The sequence below is a fragment of the Arvicanthis niloticus genome, chromosome X, assembly GCF_011762505.2.
Source record: "Arvicanthis niloticus isolate mArvNil1 chromosome X, mArvNil1.pat.X, whole genome shotgun sequence".
Lineage (NCBI taxonomy): Eukaryota > Metazoa > Chordata > Mammalia > Rodentia > Muridae > Arvicanthis > Arvicanthis niloticus.
The window spans coordinates 60,117,373-60,138,201 of NC_047679.1; the positions used below are offsets into that span (position 1 = coordinate 60,117,373).

General features: G+C 37.9%; 1 protein-coding gene across 3 annotated transcripts in view; it reads left to right on the forward strand.

Moving 5' to 3' along the window:
* Positions 1–4,926, forward strand: part of Gpr174 (G protein-coupled receptor 174) — a 41,660-nt gene extending 36,734 nt beyond the window's left edge. For all 3 annotated transcript variants that reach the window (XM_076918291.1, XM_076918293.1, XM_076918292.1), the window contains exon 4: positions 1,027–4,926. In XM_076918291.1, coding sequence (XP_076774406.1) covers positions 1,584–2,591 — 1,008 coding nt within the window. In that variant the 5' untranslated portion in view covers positions 1,027–1,583 and the 3' untranslated portion in view covers positions 2,592–4,926. The remainder of the gene's footprint in view (positions 1–1,026) is intronic.
* Positions 4,927–20,829: the final 15,903 nt, after the last annotated feature.

Genomic DNA, 20,829 nt, shown 5'->3' on the forward strand with positions numbered 1-20,829 from the left:
GGGCAACCTACCAGTGGCCATACCTTTTTCTCTCCCCTTAGCAGTCATCAACTGCCAATAAGTCTTCATTTAAAGACAAGGCCTTGTTCATACTGGAATTTTGATACGCTTAATCTTGAGCATGTAAATCCAGCTCCATGTAAATTCATGACTGTAAAAAAAATTTCAATCCAGATATAGGATACCCTCCATATGTGTTATTGGTAAGGGAGTCTCCAGAGAAACATCCTGTCAAAGAAAAAACACAAGCCAGGCTATTGTCATTGTTTGTGGTTGCCTACTGTAATTAGATGGTCAGATCCTATTGCTGAAGACACCACATACTTTTGTTGTAATACATATAAGAATTTTAAACTGACTTGGAAACTTCCTCCTGACTAGCCAGCTTTTATTGTGTCAGATGATACTATTAGGCCTCTGGATGAAAAAGACATTAATAGTCTTCTCCATTCTGTAATATTAACCTGGGGGTGGGGGACAAGACATGCACTCTGGTACAATAGTGGCACAAAGGTTGAAGAGAAAAACAACTACATTGTGATTGGGTTTAAGGTCTTTTCACAGAAGAATATTCATGAGTGAAACAGTAAACCTTACCTTTTGGTTTCTAGCCTATGGCTAAGACAGGCCATCAGCCCTAGAGGGAAATCTACTGTGTTATTTTGCTAAAAACATGATCGTGTTAAAACGCCTTCTAAAAACTTGTTTTTACCCACAGATCTATGATGCTGTCAACCTTGGTTAGAAAAGCTTCTTTTTGCAGTAGGAAGCTATTAATGTGGAGACTTATAACTGACCAAAATGATAAGACTAAGTGACTGTGACTTCTTAGTCCTAAGCAAGATATCTATATCACTCCCACAGTGAGGCTCAGGGAATATCATGGATAAGGAGGGTAAAGAATGTAAGAGCTAGACGATGGGGAGGATTTTTGCGAAACATTATTTTCCAGATATGACATGGCCATTAACACTAGTTTTTCTGATTAATGCCAGACATAATGAGCTTATTTTCTTTTACTTGCAGGTTTGTCTTTTATTCTCTCTATCTCCTTTTCAATGCATATCTGAAAAAGTCTCAGAAAAAAAGAACAATCAAAGTAAATCATCTTCGAATAGTGGCAGAGCCAGCCTGCACTGAAGCAAACCTTTCTTCTGTGTGAACCAGACTTCTTCCCCCAAAAAGAACATGAAATGTCCTTCCAGATACCTGTAAAGTGATGACTATCATGTGGGAACTTGAGAAACTGATGTATGACACAGTTATGAATCAAGTAAGAAATATCCAATTTCCATGATATCCCGGAAGGCCTTACCACAAAATAAACAAGAGGAGAAAATTTTAATAGTTTTTCATGTATGTTTGCAACATGGATTTCTGTAGTTGTGTATACAAATCTGAGGCATAAATACAGCCAGGCTTTCTTTAAGTTCTCAAATCATATGTAGAGACTAACAATTGTGGCAAAGGGTTGTTTTACACTCTGTCTCTATGAACCACTGACTTGTGGACAGTGCAGCAGTTACTTGTGGATTTAGAGTTTGAATGACCAGTAAGCAAAGACAATTTCTCTAGAAATAATCATGACTGATAATTTTACATGTAACAGGACAGATGGAGACAATACAGATTTCCGGTACTTCATTTATGCAGTGACATACACTGTAATTCTTGTGCCAGGTCTCATAGGGAACATATTAGCCTTGTGGGTATTTTATGGCTATATGAAGGAAACCAAAAGGGCTGTGGTATTTATGATAAACTTAGCCATTGCTGACTTATTACAGATTCTCTCTCTGCCACTGAGGATCTTTTACTACTTGAACCATGACTGGCCATTTGGTCCTGGTCTCTGCATGTTTTGTTTCTACCTGAAATATGTTAACATGTATGCCAGCATCTACTTCTTGGTCTGCATCAGTGTGCGAAGATTTTGGTTTCTCATGTATCCCTTTCGTTTCAATGACTGCAAGCAAAAATATGACTTGTATATCAGCATTGTTGGCTGGCTGATCATCTGCCTTGCCTGCCTACTCTTTCCTCTCTTGAGAACCAATGATGATACTTCAGGTAACAGAACCAAATGCTTTGTGGATCTTCCTATCAGGGATGTCAATCTGGCCCAATCTGTTGCCATGATAACTATTGGAGAGGTAGTTGGGTTTGTTACTCCTCTTATGATTGTTCTATACTGTACCTGGAAGACAGCTTTATCATTACAAAATAAATACCCCATTTCTCAACATCTTGGAGAGAAAAAGAAAGCCCTGAAGATGATTCTGACCTGTGCAGGAGTGTTTCTAATTTGCTTTGCGCCTTATCACTTCAGCTTTCCTTTAGATTTCCTGGTTAAGTCCAATGAAATTAAGAGCTGCTTAGCCAGAAGAGTGATTCTAATATTTCATTCTGTGGCCCTGTGTCTGGCAAGTCTGAACTCTTGCCTCGACCCAGTAATATATTATTTCACCACTAATGAGTTCAGAAGACGTCTTTCAAGACAAGATTTGCCTGATAGCATCCAACTTCATACAAAACCATACAAAATTGTGAGTAACCATGCTACTTCTACCATGGCAGCTGAACTATGCTAAATAAAACCAAGAACTGAAAGTGGCCTGGACTGACAGTACCAGAACACATTTGCAGTACCACAGCAAGACAGTATTTACAGAAAGTATTCATAACCGTACAGTGTGTTCTACATTACTTACATGATGAATGCACATATTTAGGACAATACTTGTTTAGAGTATTATATTTCAATATCAATGCTGGTGACATGTTGATGCAGTAATGTTGGACCAAGTCTTTAAGACTTAAGTGGTAAAATTTTGATAACACTCTGCGCACATATGCTCTCAGCTAGAGTCATCAGCTTTATCTGTGAACCTAAGTCACAAAGAGATTGCTATCTCAAACACATTTTAAGCACTGAGTTTTCTTACCTCAGATGCTAAATCTATGTTCAAAAGGTGTGCAATTGTCTGTTTGCAGTAGTGATCACAGTTTGCATTCCAACAACATATTTGGTTGTGTTTAAAGTGGGATGGGCAAAACTTTATGTACACAAAATGTTATTAAAAAATAGGGTGATTTTTATCTCCCAGGTGTGATTCCATTAAAGGATTTGAAATTATAGTGCTTGATTTCTTCAGTTAGTTTCAATATGAAACATCACTTGTAACATTACTTGTTGAATGAAGTTCTCAAATCAGGTGTTGGTACACTTAAACTAAGAACAACAAACATTCATGACACACAGTAATCCTCTACAACTGTATAAAATGCTACATTGAATAATCCAAGGCTAGGTAGTTTTCTACAGTTAACTCAACATGACTCAGATGGCCTTTATGCTTTAGGGAAAGGAAAGAGGTGACAACCACAATTCTGGCTCCCTGAAACTAGTTCCAAAGAATACCTTCAGAAATGTATGAACCTGCTTGGCAGAGGAATAGTTTTTCATAATTTAGAATTACATTGAAGAAATCTGACAGGTTTATTACTTCATTTACTGAGCCTATGGAATAAACAGTGTGCCAATTAGTCACTAAACTTGGGCAGAGTGAAAATAAGAACCAAAGTGAAGTATAAGTATTAAAATCACTGTTGTCCTTCAAATATTACCCAAGGTAAGAGGTGCCTATTAAGACATCTACACAAGTCAGATTAAGACATGAAGACATTGGTCATGTGGACTTCTAAATCTACATTTTTTCAGTTAAGTTATATGATTATTAAGCCTACAAAGATTACCTCTCAGAAACTGTTAAAAGAAATTCCTTCACCTTTTGAGAAAATTGTGGATCATTCCAGCAGCCTTACACACTCCTTATAAAAACTATGTCTACTACCTGTTTGGTACTATTGAGCAGGAAAATCTTGGGTATGTGGCTGTAAGTACTGGAATATTCTGAAGCATGATATACATAGTAAATAAGATTACTTTTAAAAACCTTTTAATAAGAGAATGGGGAGAAAACACTCTTCTTTACATTGAGAAAATATAGAAATCAAGCAAGAAATATACATACATACGTATATACATACATACATACAAACATACATGCATACTGTGTAGTTTTAGGCACATAGTTAATGTTACTATATATTTTGGGGAAAACTCATTTAATAGACATGAATTTTAGCTTTTAATACTAGTGGGAAACTTCTAAAGTTTTGTCTGAGTAAGTAACAAAAAAGTATTGCTTATGCTTGTACAGTTTATGAAAATGATAATGGATTAGAAAAATGAGTTTGTGCTGCTAGCAACAGTATATTTATATATTTCCTAGTTATTCCCTGTAATGTACATATGTTTTGATGTATTAAATAAGTGTTAAATTTTGTTTTCAAAAGAGAAACTATAAATGTATGTGGTCTATTTGTTTTAAAGTGATTTCTGTTTGACTGGAATTTTGTATTGTAATGAGATTACAAGTAATCATTTGTGAAACTATGATACAACTGTGGGTTCTTGAAATAGAACTTACACTTAAAACATCTATGCTTACTATATTTTGTAGCATGTGTTACACTTTTTAAAGTCACTTTGGGAGATCACTGTTTGAACTTTGTCTAACATTGATTTCACTATGCTCATACCATCTCTTTAAAGGAGAGGAAATATTCCTAGGATATTATTGACCATCATAGTGTGGCTGAGAGTTCAGCTGATTTGTTAGATAGTCCTTCATCATTTAAGAATAAGTCAAGTGTCTAATGATTTTATGTTATTTATCTACCCAGACCTGTCTATCTGGGTTTGTATTCAGCATCTGAATACTGAATCAGAATCACTTTCCTGAATCTTCATCTTCCTTGCCCTAACATTTGAATTTTGCTCTATGCCCTTCTCCTTGTGATCAACTTATTCACAATAAGGTGCTAATTATAATGTTAACTTCATATTAATTTGCCAAGAAATATCTTAACTTCATACCTTAGAAATAGGCATTAACACAAAATGGTGAAATTGAAATGGAGTGATTGCAGGCACAGATAGATGTGGTAGAGGGGAAGACACTGTAAAGAGAGTGAGTCTTATAGCAATTCTTTCAAATAATGCATTACAAATGACCATCTACTTTGGTTGCCATTATGAGGATGCTAAATTCCAATAAATAGCTCCATAAACATGGGTATACATTTTCTAAATTTTTGCTTGAGGTTTTTTCTTTTACCCTCTTTCTCTCTTCTAACACTGGACTTAGTTTGCAGAGGAAAACTGTTAGAGAAATATAGTGCTTCAGCTACTACCAAGCAGCTGCCTCTTTACTGAGGTTCCATTCTCGTTGGAAAGTTTTTCTTCAGATCTCTTATTTATCATTTTGAGTTCTATAAGATTGGATACAAAGAGAATCCGAATTGTGGCAATGTATAATTAAAGATAAATTATCCCATGTTTCTTTTATAAAGTTGTTAAATTTTAGTCTTAAAGCAAATTATTTTAATAGAAAATTTAAATATAGATTGTTTTAATGCTAATAATATTGTCTTTATTGTTGCTTTTATCATTTTAATGAAATGGTTTATATGTTATATGTCTTCATTGTCATGTAATAAAACAACAAATACTATTAATCAGTAGTTTATGAAGAGGAGCCATTTGCCCTACAAATAACAAACCAAGTTACCATGCTTTATAAGGATTCATCAGTGGAACTCTGCACAACTTGATTTTTATGCCACCTTTTGAGTTAACTTCCAATATACTGTGAAATGTTGTTACTAGAGTTTATTTACAGCTCTTATTTATCATATAAATTTTAATAATAAAGTTTATCTCTGTAATTAAATGGAAGTTTTCTGACTCTGGATGTCAATGTGTGATCAGTTCTTTTACCAGACTGATAGATTTAAAGACTGTTAGTGGGATCACATACATGGATTTATATTTCTTAAGGTCGATTATTCCTTTTAATCTACTGGAGTGGTAGAGTTTATTCTCAAAGACCAAGCTGAGTTGTGCCCTCTATGTTATCATACCTCAGGTCTCCTCTAGGCTTAACTTTGTTTTGTCTATTTTAGCCATTAGCTGCTCATTTTGTTTATATCCCTAAATTGTTTGCAAAGCCAAAGTAGCTTCAGTAATAACTAAATAGTTATGAATTACACATTTTAATGTTTTCAGAAAGACATTCGTAGGATGTGTTTTTTTAAAGGCTTCTTTTTAAGTGAAACATCTGATTCTTGGGAAGATCTGAAAAAAATAATAAAGTTATAAATACATAACCTGTCTCATGCTTCAAGTACCCTCAAACCACTTAGAAAACTTCCCTGTGATCCTGTGAAACCATACAAGAAGTAACTTCACTACCTTCAAAACTGTACTCTGCTATGGTAATGGTTGGCAGAAGAAGGTGAAAGATAAACTTGTAAAAAATATAATTGTTTAAAGTTACATATTCCTCAGTTTTGAAGGATGTGATCTGTATGGAGGAGGGAGGAGACATTTCTTGAACTTTACAGATCATTTCTTCAATAGGGCCTAATTAGATTTAACTACTATTTAATTTTGCAGAGACCACAATCTTCTTTATTGTTTATTATATTCATTTCTTCTTAATCTTAACATCTGATTCATCTATAGGTACAATCCATATGCAAGTCCTTGCTCTAACCTTCTTGCACATATTCACTGTTCCATAGGTAGGATTGTCTTGGCCATCTAATCCCAGTGACACTTTGTTTTTTGTAGAGGCTTTCCAGTTTGATATAGGAACATAATGGTATGGTACAAGTTTTCAGATCTTTACCATGTTTTATATTCAAAATTTATAATAGTGCCTATAGTACTAAAATTAAATAAAAAGAATCAAAAGTAAAAGCTTGAAAAACATATTGCCCAGGTTGTGAGTTTAGTGAGCATGAACATAATGAATGCAGGTGTACTATAAATTCCCCAACCAGTCCTGAAAAATGTAAAGGATTTAATAATAGACGAAATTATCTGAATCACATTACTGTTCTATTTGCTTATAAACAATAAAATTACTACATCATTGAAAGGAAATAGTTGGAATTAGAAATGATCATGCTATGGCAAAGAAGGTATACACATAAAACACATCGTATTTTAACATATGTGGGGGTTAGAGAAAAAGGAAATGAAAGTAAAAAGAGAACTATTAGGGGTGTTGGATTGGAAGGGACAGGGCAACAGGAACAAAAAGACTAATATATATGTAATAAAAATAATAAGTTTCTTAAAAAGAAGTAAACACTCTGACATGACATTATCAGACAGGGAACCTCCAAAGATACTATTGAGTTAACTATCCATGTAAGGTAATCTGGACTGTTGTCTGTTAACTCCTCTCAGCTATTTCTAAATAAAACATAGAAAACACCCTAACAATAAACTCCAAGCTTGAATTTGCTATAGTCCCTTAACTCACAGGCAAACCATCTCAAATCAGTTGAAAAAGTTAAAGAAGGACTGGATCTAGGCCTTGTATTCCTAAATGTGTTACACAGGCACAATGTCAATGAGAGTATCAATATTCATCTCACTTTTATGTCAATAAGAAGCTTGTACCAATGAAAACCTTAAATTTGAAATCAAAGTAAATTTTGTACCATTTAGAAATTATAACTTCATCTTGATATTAATTAAACAGATTTCTACCAATAGGTTATGGCTATGCAATAAATCCTAGCTACTCCTCCCTATTCCCACAAAAGCTGTTACTTTCCCCTAGAAAGACAGCCCAATATTAACCACCTTAGTCCCCAAGCCCAGGGAATAAGGGCACTGACTCTTCATTAACTTCTTCAAACTGATTACAGGTGTTGAGATATTAGAAGAGGGGTGGGAGGAAGAGTGAATTGATAAGCCTCTGACTTTGTGTCTTCACTGCATCCCATTGGAATTCGAGGACCTTAGAGGTTTGAGCAGGTCTGCATAACTTGCTGGATGAGTAGATACACCAAGGCTGTGTATTCTGCAATGTAGTAGTCTCATAACAAAGTTTAGTATCAAGATAATTTTTTAGAGGGCTGACATTTTATTAAAGATGTTGGTTCTAACAACTTTCTCCCCCTTTTTTGAATATAATATGTACATTTTAATATTATATTAATATAATATAATATATTATATTATAATAATATAATGTAATATAATATTTTACATTTAGAATTTTATCCTCTTACCCCATTCCCCCCACCACCCAGGAACCCCTTATCCCATCCCCCCTCCTCCTGCTTCTATGAGGGTATGCCCCACCTACTCCCCACTCTCACCTCCCCACCCTCAGATTCACCCCCCCACTCAGTGTTCAGCCTTCATGGGACCAAAGATCTCCTCTCCCACCTATGCCCAACAAGGCCATCCTCCCCTACATATACAGCTGGAGTCATGGGTCCCTCCCTATGTGCTCCTAGGCTGGTGGTTTAGAACCTGGGAGGCTCTGGTTGGTTAGTATTTTTTCTCTCCTCGTGGGGGCATCAACCCTTTCGGCTCCTTCAGTCTTCTCTTCTCTCTAACTTTTCCATTAGGAACCCTTGCTCTGATTAATGGTTAGCTGTGAGTATATGCCTCTGGGTATGTCAGACTCTGGGGGACCTCTAAGGATACAGCCTTATCAGGCTGCTGTCAGCATGTACTTTCTGTCATCCATATCAGCATCTATTTTTAGTGACTGCACATGGGATGAATACCCACGTGGAATGGTCTCCATACAACCTCTCCTTCAGTTTCTGTCCCACACTTTGTCTCCATATTTGCTCCCTTGGGTATTTTGTTACTCTTTCTAAGTAAGACCTAGGCATCCACACTAGTTCTTCTTTCTTCATGAGCTTCATGTAGTCTGTTAGTTGAATCTTTGTTGTTTCAAACTTTTGGGCTAATATCCACTTATCAGTGAGCAAATACTATGTGTGTTCTTTTGTGATTGGGTTACCTCACTCAGGATGAAAGTTTCTAGTTCCATCCATTTACCAAAGAATTTCTCAAATTCATTATTTTTAATAGCTGAGTAATATTCCGTTGTGTAAATGTACCATATTTTGTATCCATTCCTCTGTTGAAGGACATCTGGGTTCTTTCCAGCTTCTGGCTATTATAAATAAGGCTGCTATGAACATAGTGGAGCATATGTCCTTGTTATATGTTGCAGCATTTTCTGGGTATATGCTCAGGAGTGGTATAGCTGGGTCCTCAGGTATTGCTATGTCCAAATTTCTGAGGAACCACCAGACTGACTTCCAGAGTGGTTGTACCAACTTGCAAACCCACCTACAATGGAGGAATGTTCCTCTTTCTCCACATCCACTCCAGGATCTACTATCACCTGAATTTTTATCTTAGCCATTCTGAATGGTATGAGGTGGTATCTCAGGGTTGTTTTGGTTTGCATTTCTCTGATGACTAAGGATATTGAGCATTTCTTAAGGTGTTTCTTGACCATTCGTGTTTCCTCAGTTGAGAATTCTTTGTTTAACTCTGTACCCCATTTTTAATGGGGTTATTTTGTTGTCTGGCATCTAATTTCTTGAGTACTTTGTATATATTCGATATTAGCCCTCTATCAGATGAAGGATTGGTAATGATCATTTCCCAATCTATTGGTTGCCATTTTGTTCTATTGACAGTGTCCTTTGCCTTACAGAAGCTTTGCAATTTGATGAGGTACCATTTGTTGATTCTTGACCTTAGAGTGTAGGTCATTGGTGTTCTGTTCAGGAACTTTTCCCCTATGTCTAGGTATTCGAGGGTCTTCCCCACATTCTCCTCTATTAGTTTCAGTGTATCTGGTTTTATGTGAAGGTTCTTTATCCACTTGGACTTGAGCTTTGTACAAGGGGATAAGAATGGATTAATTTGCATTCTCCTACATGCTGACCTCCAGATGAGCCAGCACCATTTGTTGAAAATGCTGACCTTTTTCCACTGGATTGTTTTAGCTCCTTTGTCAAAGATCAAGTGGGGATAGGTGTGTGGGTTCATTTCTGGATTTTCAATTCTATTCCACTGATCTTCCTGCCTGTCTCTGTACCAATACCATGCAGTTTTTATCACTACTGCTCTGTAGTACAGTTTGAGGTCAGGGATGGTGATTCCCCCAGAAGTTCTTTTATTGTTGAGAATAGTTCTCTCTATCCTGGGTTTTTTTTGTTATTCCAAATGAATTTGCAAATTGCTCTTTCTATCTCTATGAAGAATTGATTTGGAATTTTGATGGAGATTGCATTGAATCTGTAGATTGCTTTTGGCAAAATGGCCATTTTTACTAAGTTAATCCTGCCAATCCAGGAGCATGGGAGATCTTTCCATCTTCTGAGATCTTCTTCGATTTCTTTCTTCAGAGACTTGAAGTTCTTGTCATACAGATCTTTCACTTGCTTGGTTAGATTCACTCCAAGATATTTTATATTATTTGTGGCTATTGTGAAGGGTGTCATTTCCCTAATTTCTTTCTTACCCTGTTTATCCTTTGAATAGAAGAAGGCTACTGATTTGTTTGAGATGATTTTATATCCAGCAACTTTGCTAAAGTCATTTATCAGGTTTAGGAGTTCTCTGGTGGAAGTTTTAGGGTCACTTAAGTATACTATCATATCATCTGCAAATAGTGAAATTTTGACTTCTTCCTTTCCTATTTGTATCCCTTTTACTTACTTTTGTTGTCTACTTGCTCTAGCTAGGACTTCCAGCACTATATTAAATAGGTAAGGTGAGAGTGGGCAGCTTTGTCTAGTCCCTGATCTTAGTGGGATTGCTTCAAGTTTCTCTCCATTTAGTTTGATGTTGGTTGTTTGCTTGCTGTATATTGCTTTTACTATGTTTACGTATGGGTCTTGAATTCCTGATCTTTCCAAGACTTTTAACATGAAGGGATGTTGAATTCTGTTAAATGCTTTCTCAGCATCTAGTGAGATGACCATGTGGTTTTTTTCTTTGAGTTTATTTATGTAGTGGATTACATTGATGGATTTCCGAATATTGAACCATCCCAGCATTCCTGGGATAAAGCCTACTGATCATGATGGATAATTGTTTTGATGTGTTGTTGGATTCGGTTTGCGAGAATTTTATTGAGTATTTTTGCATCAATGTTCATAAGAGAGATTGGTCTGTAGTTCTCTTTCTTTTTTGGGTCTTTCTGTGGTTTCGGCATGAGCGTAATGGTAGCTTCATAGAACAAATTGGGTAGTGTTCCTTCTGTTTCTATTCGATGGAAAAGCTTGAAGAGAATTGGTATTAGGTCTTCCTGGAAGGTCTGAAAGAATTCTGCACTAAAACCTTCTGGTCTGGGACTTTTTTTGTGGGGAGACTTTTAATGACTTCTTTTATTTATTTTTTTTTTAGGGTTTATAGGACTGTTTAGATGGTTTATCTGCTCCTGATTTAATTTTGGTATCTGGTACCTGTCTAGAAAATTGTCCATTTCATCCAGATTTTCCAATTTTGTTGAGTATAGGCCTTTGTAGTAGGATCTGATGATTTTTTTAAATTTCCTCTATTTCTGTTGTTATGTCTCTCTTTTCAGTTCTGATTTTATTAATTTGGATACTATCTCTGTGCCCTTTGTTTAGTCTGGCTAAGGCTTTATCTATCTTGTTGATTTTCTCAAAGAACCAGCTCCTGGTTTTGTTGATATTTTGTATAGTTCTTTTTGTTTCAACTTGGTTGATTTCAGCCCTGAGTTTGATTATTTCCTGCCATCTACTCCTCTTATATATGTTTGCTTCTTTTTGTTCTAATGCTTTCAGGTGTGCTGTCAAGTTGTTAATGTATGCTCTCTCCAGTTTCTTTTTGTAGGTACTTAGAGCTATGATTTTTCCTCTTAGTACTGCTTCCATGGAGTCCCACAATTTTTGGTACAATGTGTCCTCCTTTTCATTAAATTCTAAAAAGTCTTTAATTTTTTTCTTTATTTCTCCCTTGATTAAGTCCTCCTTGAGCAGAACATTGTTCAGTTTCCATGTGTATGTGTGCTTTCCATTGTTTTTGTCATTATTAAAGACAAGCCTTAGTCCATGGTGGTCTGATAGGGTGCAAGGAATTATTTCAATCTTTTTGTATCTGTTGAGGCCTGTTTTGTGACCAATTATATGGTCTATTTTGGAGAAGGTACTATGAGGTGCTGAGAAAAAGGTATATTCTTTTGTTTTAGGTTGAAATGTTCTATAGATATCAGTTAAATACATTTGGTTCATAACTTCTGTTAGTTTCATTGTGTCTCTGTTTAGTTTCTGTTTCCATGATTTGTCCATTGCTGAGAGTGGGGTGTTGAAGTCCCCCACTATTATTGTGTGAGGTGTGATGTATGGTTTGAGTTTTAGCAAAGTTTCTTTTATGTATGTGGGTGCCCTTGCATTTGGAGCATAGATGTTCAGAATTGAGAGTTCATCTTGGTACATTTTTCCTTTGATGAGTATAAAGTGTCCTTCCTTATCTTTCTTGATTAGGTTTGGTGGAAAATCAATTTTATTTGATAGTAGAATTGCTACTCCAGCTTGTTTCTTGGAACCATTTCCTTGGAAGATTGTTTTCCATCCTTTTACTCTAAGTTAGTGTCTGTCTTTGTCACAGAGGTGTGTTTCCTATATGCAGCAAAATTCTGGGTCTTGCTTATGTATCCAGTCTGCTAACCTATGTCTTTTTATTGGAGAGTTGAGTCCATTGATATTAAGAGATATTAAGGAAAAATGATTGTTGCTTCCTCTCACTTTTGTTGTTGGAGGTAGAATTATGTTTGTGTAACTTTCTTCTTTTGGGGTTGTTGGGAGATTACTTTCTTGTGTTTTCTATGTTGTAATTTTCTTCCTTGTATTGGATTTTTCATGTATTATCCTTTGAAGGGCTGGATTTGTGTGAAGATATTGTGTAAATTTGCTTTTGTCAATGTATATCTTAGTTTCTTCATCAATAGTGATTGAGTTTTGCTGGATATAGTAGTCTGGGCTGGCATTTGTGTTCTCTTAGGGTCTGTATGATATCGGTCTAGGATTTTCTGGCTTTTATAGTCTCTGGTGAGAAGTCTGGTGTAATTCTTATAGGTCTGCCTTTATGTGTTACCTTTTTCCTGTACTGCTTTTAGTATTTTTTCTTTGTTTTGTATTTTTGATGTTTTGATTATTATGTGACAGGAGGTATTTCTTTTTGGTCTAGTCTATTTGGGGTTCTGTAGGCTTCTTGTATATTTAAGGACATCTCTTTCTTTAGGTTAGGGAAGTTTTCCTCTATAATTTTGTTGAAGATATTTACTGGCCCTTTAAGTTGGGAGTCTTCACCCTCATCTATACATATTATCCTTAGGTTTGGCCTTCTCATTGTGTCCTGGATATCCTGGATGTTTTGGGTTAGGAGCTGTTTGCATTTCGCATTTTCTTTGACAGTTGTGTCAATGTTTTCCATGGTATCTTCTGCACATGAGATTCTCTCTTCTATCTCTTGTATTCTGTTGGTGATGCTATGACCCCTGGTCTTTTTCTTAGGTTTTCTATCTCCAGGGTAGTCTCCTTTTGCTATTTCTTTATTGCTTCTACTTCCATTTTTAGATCCTGGACAGTTTTATTTAATTCCTTCACCTGTTTGGTTGTGTTTTCTTGCAATTCTTTAAGGGATTTTTGTGTTTCCTCTTTAAGGGTTCCTATCTGTTTACCTGTGTTCTCCTCAAATTCTTTGAGTGTATTATTTATGACCTTCTTAAAGTCTTCTCTTTTTTTGGGTTTGTTTTTTTTGTTGTTGTTTTTTTTTTTTTTTTTGAGACAGGGTTTCTCTGTGTAGCCCTGGCTGTCCTGGAGCTCACTCTGTAGACCAGGCTGGCCTCGAACTCAGAAATCTGCCTGCCTCTGCCTCCCAAGTGCTGGGATTAAAGGCATGCACCACCACCGCCCAGCTTCTTAAAGTCTTCTAACATCATCATGAGAAGTGATTTTAATTCTGTGTCTTGCTTTTCCGGTGTGATGTGGTGTTCAGGGCTTGCTATGGTGGGAGAACTGGGTTATGGTGATGCCAAGTAACTTTGGTTTCTGTTGTTTATGTTCCTGCACTTGCCTTTTGCCATTTGGTTAACTCTAATGCTACTCTCTCTCACTGGTTCTGACTGGGGACTGTCTTTCCAGTTATCTTGCTTGTGTCAGCACTCCTCAAGGTCCAGGTGTCTCTGTGATCCTGTGATCCCGTGATCCTGAGCTCCAGCTGCTCTGCATGCGGTGTCTCCTCTAGGATGTCTCAGGGTAAGTTGTCTTCTTGAGAGCAGACCAGCTAGGTGTTTGCTGCTCTGAGTGCAGTGGTTCCTCTAGAATTTCAGGATAAGTTGTCTGCTGCTCTGGGTTCCATGTCTCCTCTAGGATGACTCTGGGTATGGTGTCTCCTGCTCTGAGTTTGGTGGCCTCTCTAGGATGTCCCAGGATACGGTTTCCACAAGGGTGTAGACCCGCTGGGTGTCTGCCTCTCTGAGGACACTGGCCTCTCTGGGCTGTCTCAGGATACAGTTTCCACAAGTGTGCAGACCCTCTGGGTGTCTGCTCCCTCCACTGGGATCTGAAGAGGAGTGGAAGGGGAGTGGAATTCTGCAAGGGCAGGGTGTGGGTACCTGGGGGATGTCCTGCGAGCTTCCTACTCCCAGCTGTGGCTCTGGTGCATAGGGCAATGCGCAACTGGCCTTACCTGCCACCCTGAGGACACTGGCCTCTCGGGGATGTCTTAGGATACAGTTTCTACAAGGGTGTAGACCCGCTGGGTGTCTGCTCCCACTACCGAATCTGGAGAGGGCACCATTTGTTAAAGATGCTGTCTTTTATCGAGTATACACTTTTGGCTTCTTTATAAAATGCCAGGTATCCATAGATGTGTGGATTTATATCTGGTTTTCCATTTAATTTAATTTATCAATGTATCTGTTTTGTGCCAATACTAGTACTTCTTTTAATATTCAGGATAGTTTTAGCTACTGTGAGATTTTTGTGTTTCAATATGAAGCTGAAAACTGTCCTTCAAGATCTGTGAAGAATTGTGTTGGAATTTTGATGGGGATAGCTTTTGGTAGAATGGCAATTTTTCCTGCACTAATCCTAATGATACATGATCACAGGAGAGTTTTTCATCTTCTTATTCATCTTATTCAATTTCTTCAATGTTAAAGTTTGTATTAAACAAGTATTCCATTCACTTCATTAGAGTTACCCAAAGTTATTTCATATTATTTGGGGCTATAGTGAAAGGTGTTAATTCTATGACTTTTTTTTCCCTCAATTGTAATTTGTATATAAGAAAGCTACTGATTTTGGTAGTTAATTTTATAACTAGGTACTTTGCTGAAAATGTTTCTTAGCCATACAAGTATCATATTTTTGTGGAATTTTCAGGTCACTTATATATACTATCATATCATCTGTGAATAAAGACACTTTGATTTCTTCCTTTCCAATTTGTATCCCCTTGATCTCCTTCAGTTCTGTTACTGCTCTAGCTAAGACTTTAAGTACTATATTGGATATATAAGATTAGAGTGGACAGCCTTTCCTTGTTCCTGGTTTTAGTGAAAATTCTTTCAGTTTTTCTACATTTAATTTGTTGTTGGCTATCATCTTGCTGTAAGCTATCTTTATTATATTGAGGTATATCTGCTGTATTCCTAAGCTCTCCAGAACTTTTATCATGAAGGAGTGTTGGATTCTGTCAAACACCTTTTCTGCATCTGTTGGGCTATGGCATGTGTATGGGTGTGGGTCCTGTTGTGTTGAGTTGTGGGTCCTGTGTCTGCCCCACCCCAAGGGGCTAGTACCAAGTCTCAGAGAGGCAGAGGTGTAGGAATCTGACTGTGTTCACTTCAGGCCAGAGCCAGGCAGACATAGGACTGTGGGAAGCCACCTGGCTTCCCTCTGAGGGTGAGGGAACACAGTCTGAGGTCCCATAGGGAACAGAGCTCTTGAATTGGGGGTCTCTGGGTCAAGGTGGCTGAAAACAGACTGGTTCTCAGGCCTTTGGGCTCTCAGGCGCCACTGAGAGGCCGTGGAAGGTTGAGACAGGGGGCATACAGGCTGGATCGACCTGTAGCTGAGAAGGAAAGGGGGAGAGATGACCTCGGGCTGTGTACTGTGGGGTGAGACACTTGGTCACAGAAACTCACTTGGCTGGGCCTTGGCTGGCTGGAGTTGGCTTGCTTGAGTTGGTGGCCTCTGTGGCTGGAAGCATAGAGAGGTCAGAAGCATAGAGAGGTTGTAGGCAGGAGATTAGACAGCAGCTCTGTAGTTGACAAGCTTTTCCATGGTTCCCCACGGCCGACCCCAAAGAAGAGAGATAGTCCAGGTCTCAAGATATGGTCATAAGGTCTTTATTGTCATGGCAGAAAATGGATGAAGCTATTCCCCATATTCTCAGGGTAGACCTAAGGTTAAATACCTTTTGCAAGGAGGAGGGTCTAGGAAGGAATGGTTAATTGACTATGCCTTCTGGCCTTTAGCTATCTCATGACTATGGAGATCTGTCTTGAGGCTCTGTGGCCTGTAGCCACTCCCTCTACCTGTACTACATGAGTGACTAATGGCCACAAACCTCTTTATGGGAGGGGCTGTAGATATGTGAAAGGAGCCAGGGGCCCAGGAGCAAGGCCAAACTCCTATCATCCCTGGAGGGTCTCCAGGGTTCAAGGCCTGCTTGACCAGGTACCCAGCTGCCTCTCACAGCCTCACATGCATCTAGTAAGATGATGATGTGGGGTTTTTGTTGTTGTTTCTCAGTTTGTTTAGATGGTGAATTACATTAATCAATTTACATATTTGGACAATCCCTACATCTCTGAGATGCAGTACTAGGATTCAGTTTGTATTTCATTAAGAATTTCTATATCAATGTTCATAAGGAAAATTGGTCTGCATTACTCTTTCTTTGTTGAGTCTTTTTGTGGTTTGGGTGTCAGGTAACTGTAGCATCATAAAATGATTTGGACAGTGTTCTTTCTTTTTTTTAAATAATTTGAGGAGAATTAGAATTAACTCTTCTTTGAATCTGGTAGAATTCTGCACTAAAACCTTCCAGACCTGGGCTTTTTCTGGATGGGAGATTTTTAATGGCTGCTTCTATTTCACTAGGGGTTATATTCTATTGAATATATTCCATTTAAATTGTTTATCTGATTTTAATTTATCTTGACAAAATTATCCATTTCTTTTAAGTTTTCTAGTCTGGTGGTATAGGTTATTGGTCCTGCATCTGCTCCATCACAGGGCTTGGCCTCTTGGGGAGGCAGGACAAGGGCCATAGAGCAACCTCAGGACACCACTCTGGGGATGGGCAGTGGGGTGGGGAAGAGCAGTCTGGGGGGCTGGACAGCCAGAACAGGCTTGGAGATCCCATGGCCTGCAAGGAGGCTGACACTATCTTGTGTTTCTCAGGCTTTTGGACATCCAGGTGCCACTGGGAGCTGCTGATGAGCTGAGAATGGAGTGGGGTCCTATGGGTTGGATCTGGCCCAGGCTGAGTGAGAAAAGGAGAGAGCTTCAATTTGTCCAACCTGGAGAGTCCTTGGCTCTGTGGGTGGCTGGCTTGAGCTTGGCTTGGTGGCCAGCACAGCTGGGAGCACAGAGAGGCCTTCTACTGGAGATTAGAGGACAGTTCTGTAGGTGAAGGCCTTCTCTATAGATCCCCACAACAGATCTTGGTGAAAAGAAACAGTCCATAGTTTTAAGGCATTTATTTTCGTGGCAGAAAGTGGATGAGTAAAACTGTACCCCACTTCTCAGGGTGGGCCTGAGATTAAATATCTTTTGCAGGGAGGAGTGTCTGGAAAGGAAACCTTAATTGGCTAAACCCTTCATGCCTTTAGGTACTTCATTAAAATGGAGATCTGTCTTGAGCCTACATGACCACAGGTCATGTCCTCTACCTGTGGAGGGGCTTGAGCCATTGCCCTTATGTGACTGAGGGCCACAAATCTATGGGGGTCTGCAGCTAGTGACAGGGGCCTGGTACCCTGGAACCAAGTGAAGTACCTATTGTCCCTTCAGGGTCACTGGGGTTTCTAACTTTAGCTCAACCAGAAACCAGGCTGCCTTTCATGGCCTCACATGGTGGAGCACCGGTTTTTAAATTATGTTCTTATGATTTTCTGCATTTCCTTTGTGTCCATTATTATGTCCTCCTTTCATTTCTACTTTTTAAACTTGAATTTGCTTTCCTTTCTCTTTAATTAATTTGGATAAGGGTTTGTTAATATTATTGATTTTTGCAAAGAACCACCTTAGTTTAATTGATTCTTTGTATTGTTTTTGTTCTTGCTTTTGCTTCTGTTTTATTGATTTCAGACCTGATTTTGATTATTTCTTGCCATCTACTTTTTTGGGGCTGTGATTTCTTCTTTTTATTCTAGAAGTTTCAGGCGTGCAGGAAAGTTACTATTATGGTGTCTCTCCATTATTATTTTTTATGTAGGCACTTAATCCTATAAATTTGTTTCTTATAAACACTTTCATTGTGTCCCATATGATTAAGTTTGGATATAATCATATTGCTGAAGTGTGTAGCATGTATGTTTTGTTATCATGCTTTAAGCTTCAGACAGATTTGGTGCCATCCCACGCCAAGAATATTGGATCCACAGATGAAAAATACACACACACACACACACACACACACACACACATTGTTCAATTTTAACTTACCTTCTTCGCTCAATTGCTAGGCACTTCTAATCTACCTAGGCTAGCATGTCCTTCCCAATACTCTTAGCTCAGCACCCTAAATTTGCCCTCAACTTAGTTATGTTTCTAACCTCCCACCTGGAGAAGCAGCCTATGATTGCTCTGCCCAAGATCTCACATGGCTGGTCACCTTTTCTCCCTCCAAAGCATGGCAAAATTCTGCCTTCCTTTTCTGTGTTCCTTAGCCTGCCTCAGTCCCACTTCTTTCCTTCTACCCAGTAATTGGCCCCTGGCATCTTTATTGATAGATGGAGAACTAATTGGGAAACAGGACCTTAGCATTAGAACCACTCTCTACAGGAGTGACATAGACATTAGTTCACAATAAAAAGAAATCAAGTTATACCTGATCTGGAAGCTACTTTAATAATGATTAACTTTCATAATTATGGAAATTACTTTTCAGAAAAAACAATATATGAGTGGTCTTACTCAGATTTAAACACTGTAGTCTACAATGTGATCTCATGAGGAAAGAGGTGCCCACTAGTCTAACAGTGGCACAACTGTTTGTGGTTGGGGGTGTTACCAATTTCTTGCTAATTGGATTGAAGGTCCACATTGTAGGAGGGAATTAATGATTATTATTGTACACCTGGATCTAGAAACCCTGGCTAAGAACTTAGGGGACAACAAAATTTTAACACTTAGCTAAATTAATATGCATCAAGTGCCTTCTAAACACATATGTTTATAACCATAGTCTACTCACAGCCTTCATCATAGAAGCTTTCTTCTTTTTCAAAGAATCACGATGAATGTAGAAAACTTTTGGCTCCTCAGGGTACTAAAAAAGGGATTATTGAATGATTGGCTCTAAAAAGGACATTTATAACACCCCTTTTAAGGTCCAAGGAATATAATGGAAGAGGTGGCAAAAGAATATAAAATCCAAAAAATAGAAAGAAGGTCTGTAAAATGCTGTCCTTTGGAAGTGACATAGCTATTGTAATCATGAATTCACAGCAGATGTAGATACATGTACAGACCTGTGTAAGACTGGGCTTGTCAGTAGTCAGTCATGGATGGAGGAGAGGCTCAAGTGACCCTACCCTTTCACACTGAACTACTGGCTACTGATAAGTTATAGAGGTGGAGATTAGCACCTTTAGATGTGTGACCACTGGTTAACCCACCAGGCTCAGTTTTATAGTTCTATATCCATGATCACACAAACATCCTTGGTTAAACTCTCTGTCTTACAAAGCAAATGGTAATGAACATGAGAACAGTCCCACAGCACAGGGGAAGATGGTAGCAATATGAGGGAAATAAGGGAGGATGGGGAGTGAGAGTAATAAGAATGTATTATATACATTGTATGAAGTTGTTACAGAACAAATTTAATTGATACAAAGGAGCAATAACTTTGGAGTAATCCCAAACTGATTTTGAACTTTTTTTGACACTAGAGGTCTTCAGAAACTTCAGTAATCAAGGGGAAGTAATACTAATTGTTTACTGTAAGATTGAATTCATTGCTACCATTAACAAAGGCTGGGTAAACTTAATGCATATAACCCTAAATCTCCTCCCACTCTTCCTCTCCCTGTGCTACTTCTAGATGCAACTCAACCTATATTGTCATGCAATAACCCACATTGCCAAATTCTATCAAAATACTTTTTTGTATCTTTTCCTCTGGAGGGCAATTTGTAGATGAAATGAGACCCTTTCCCTGAAACGCATGAAATGTAAATGATGGTTTCTTTCCACCAAAAATAAGTCACTCATACTAATTAAAAGAATCATCACATTCTTAGATCCTTTACACATAAAACATTTTCTTTTTCATTCCTCTCTCCCTTTCTCCATCGCTCAGTGTTTTAAAATCATTTTCATTGCCACTCCTCCAAGCATGCAATAACCCAAGTAATACTATGATAAAGTACTACTTTAAGGTAAATGACTTCTATTGAAAAAAATAAAAGATTGGCTCTGAGCATGTAGAAAATATAATTTAAAAGGTGCTAAAACTTAGTGTTGCTTCTTGTGATTGCCAGGTTTGTTCTCCATTTGCAGTAGGGACATGCGTCTTTGACAAGCGGTGGTAGCTTCACTTACATACAAGTAAAATTTGGAAGATATTAAAGAATTATGCTGGTCTAGAAAAGTGGTGATAATTAATATTTTTCTAATATTCTATTTGTACGAAGCCCCAGGAATGATTCCCAG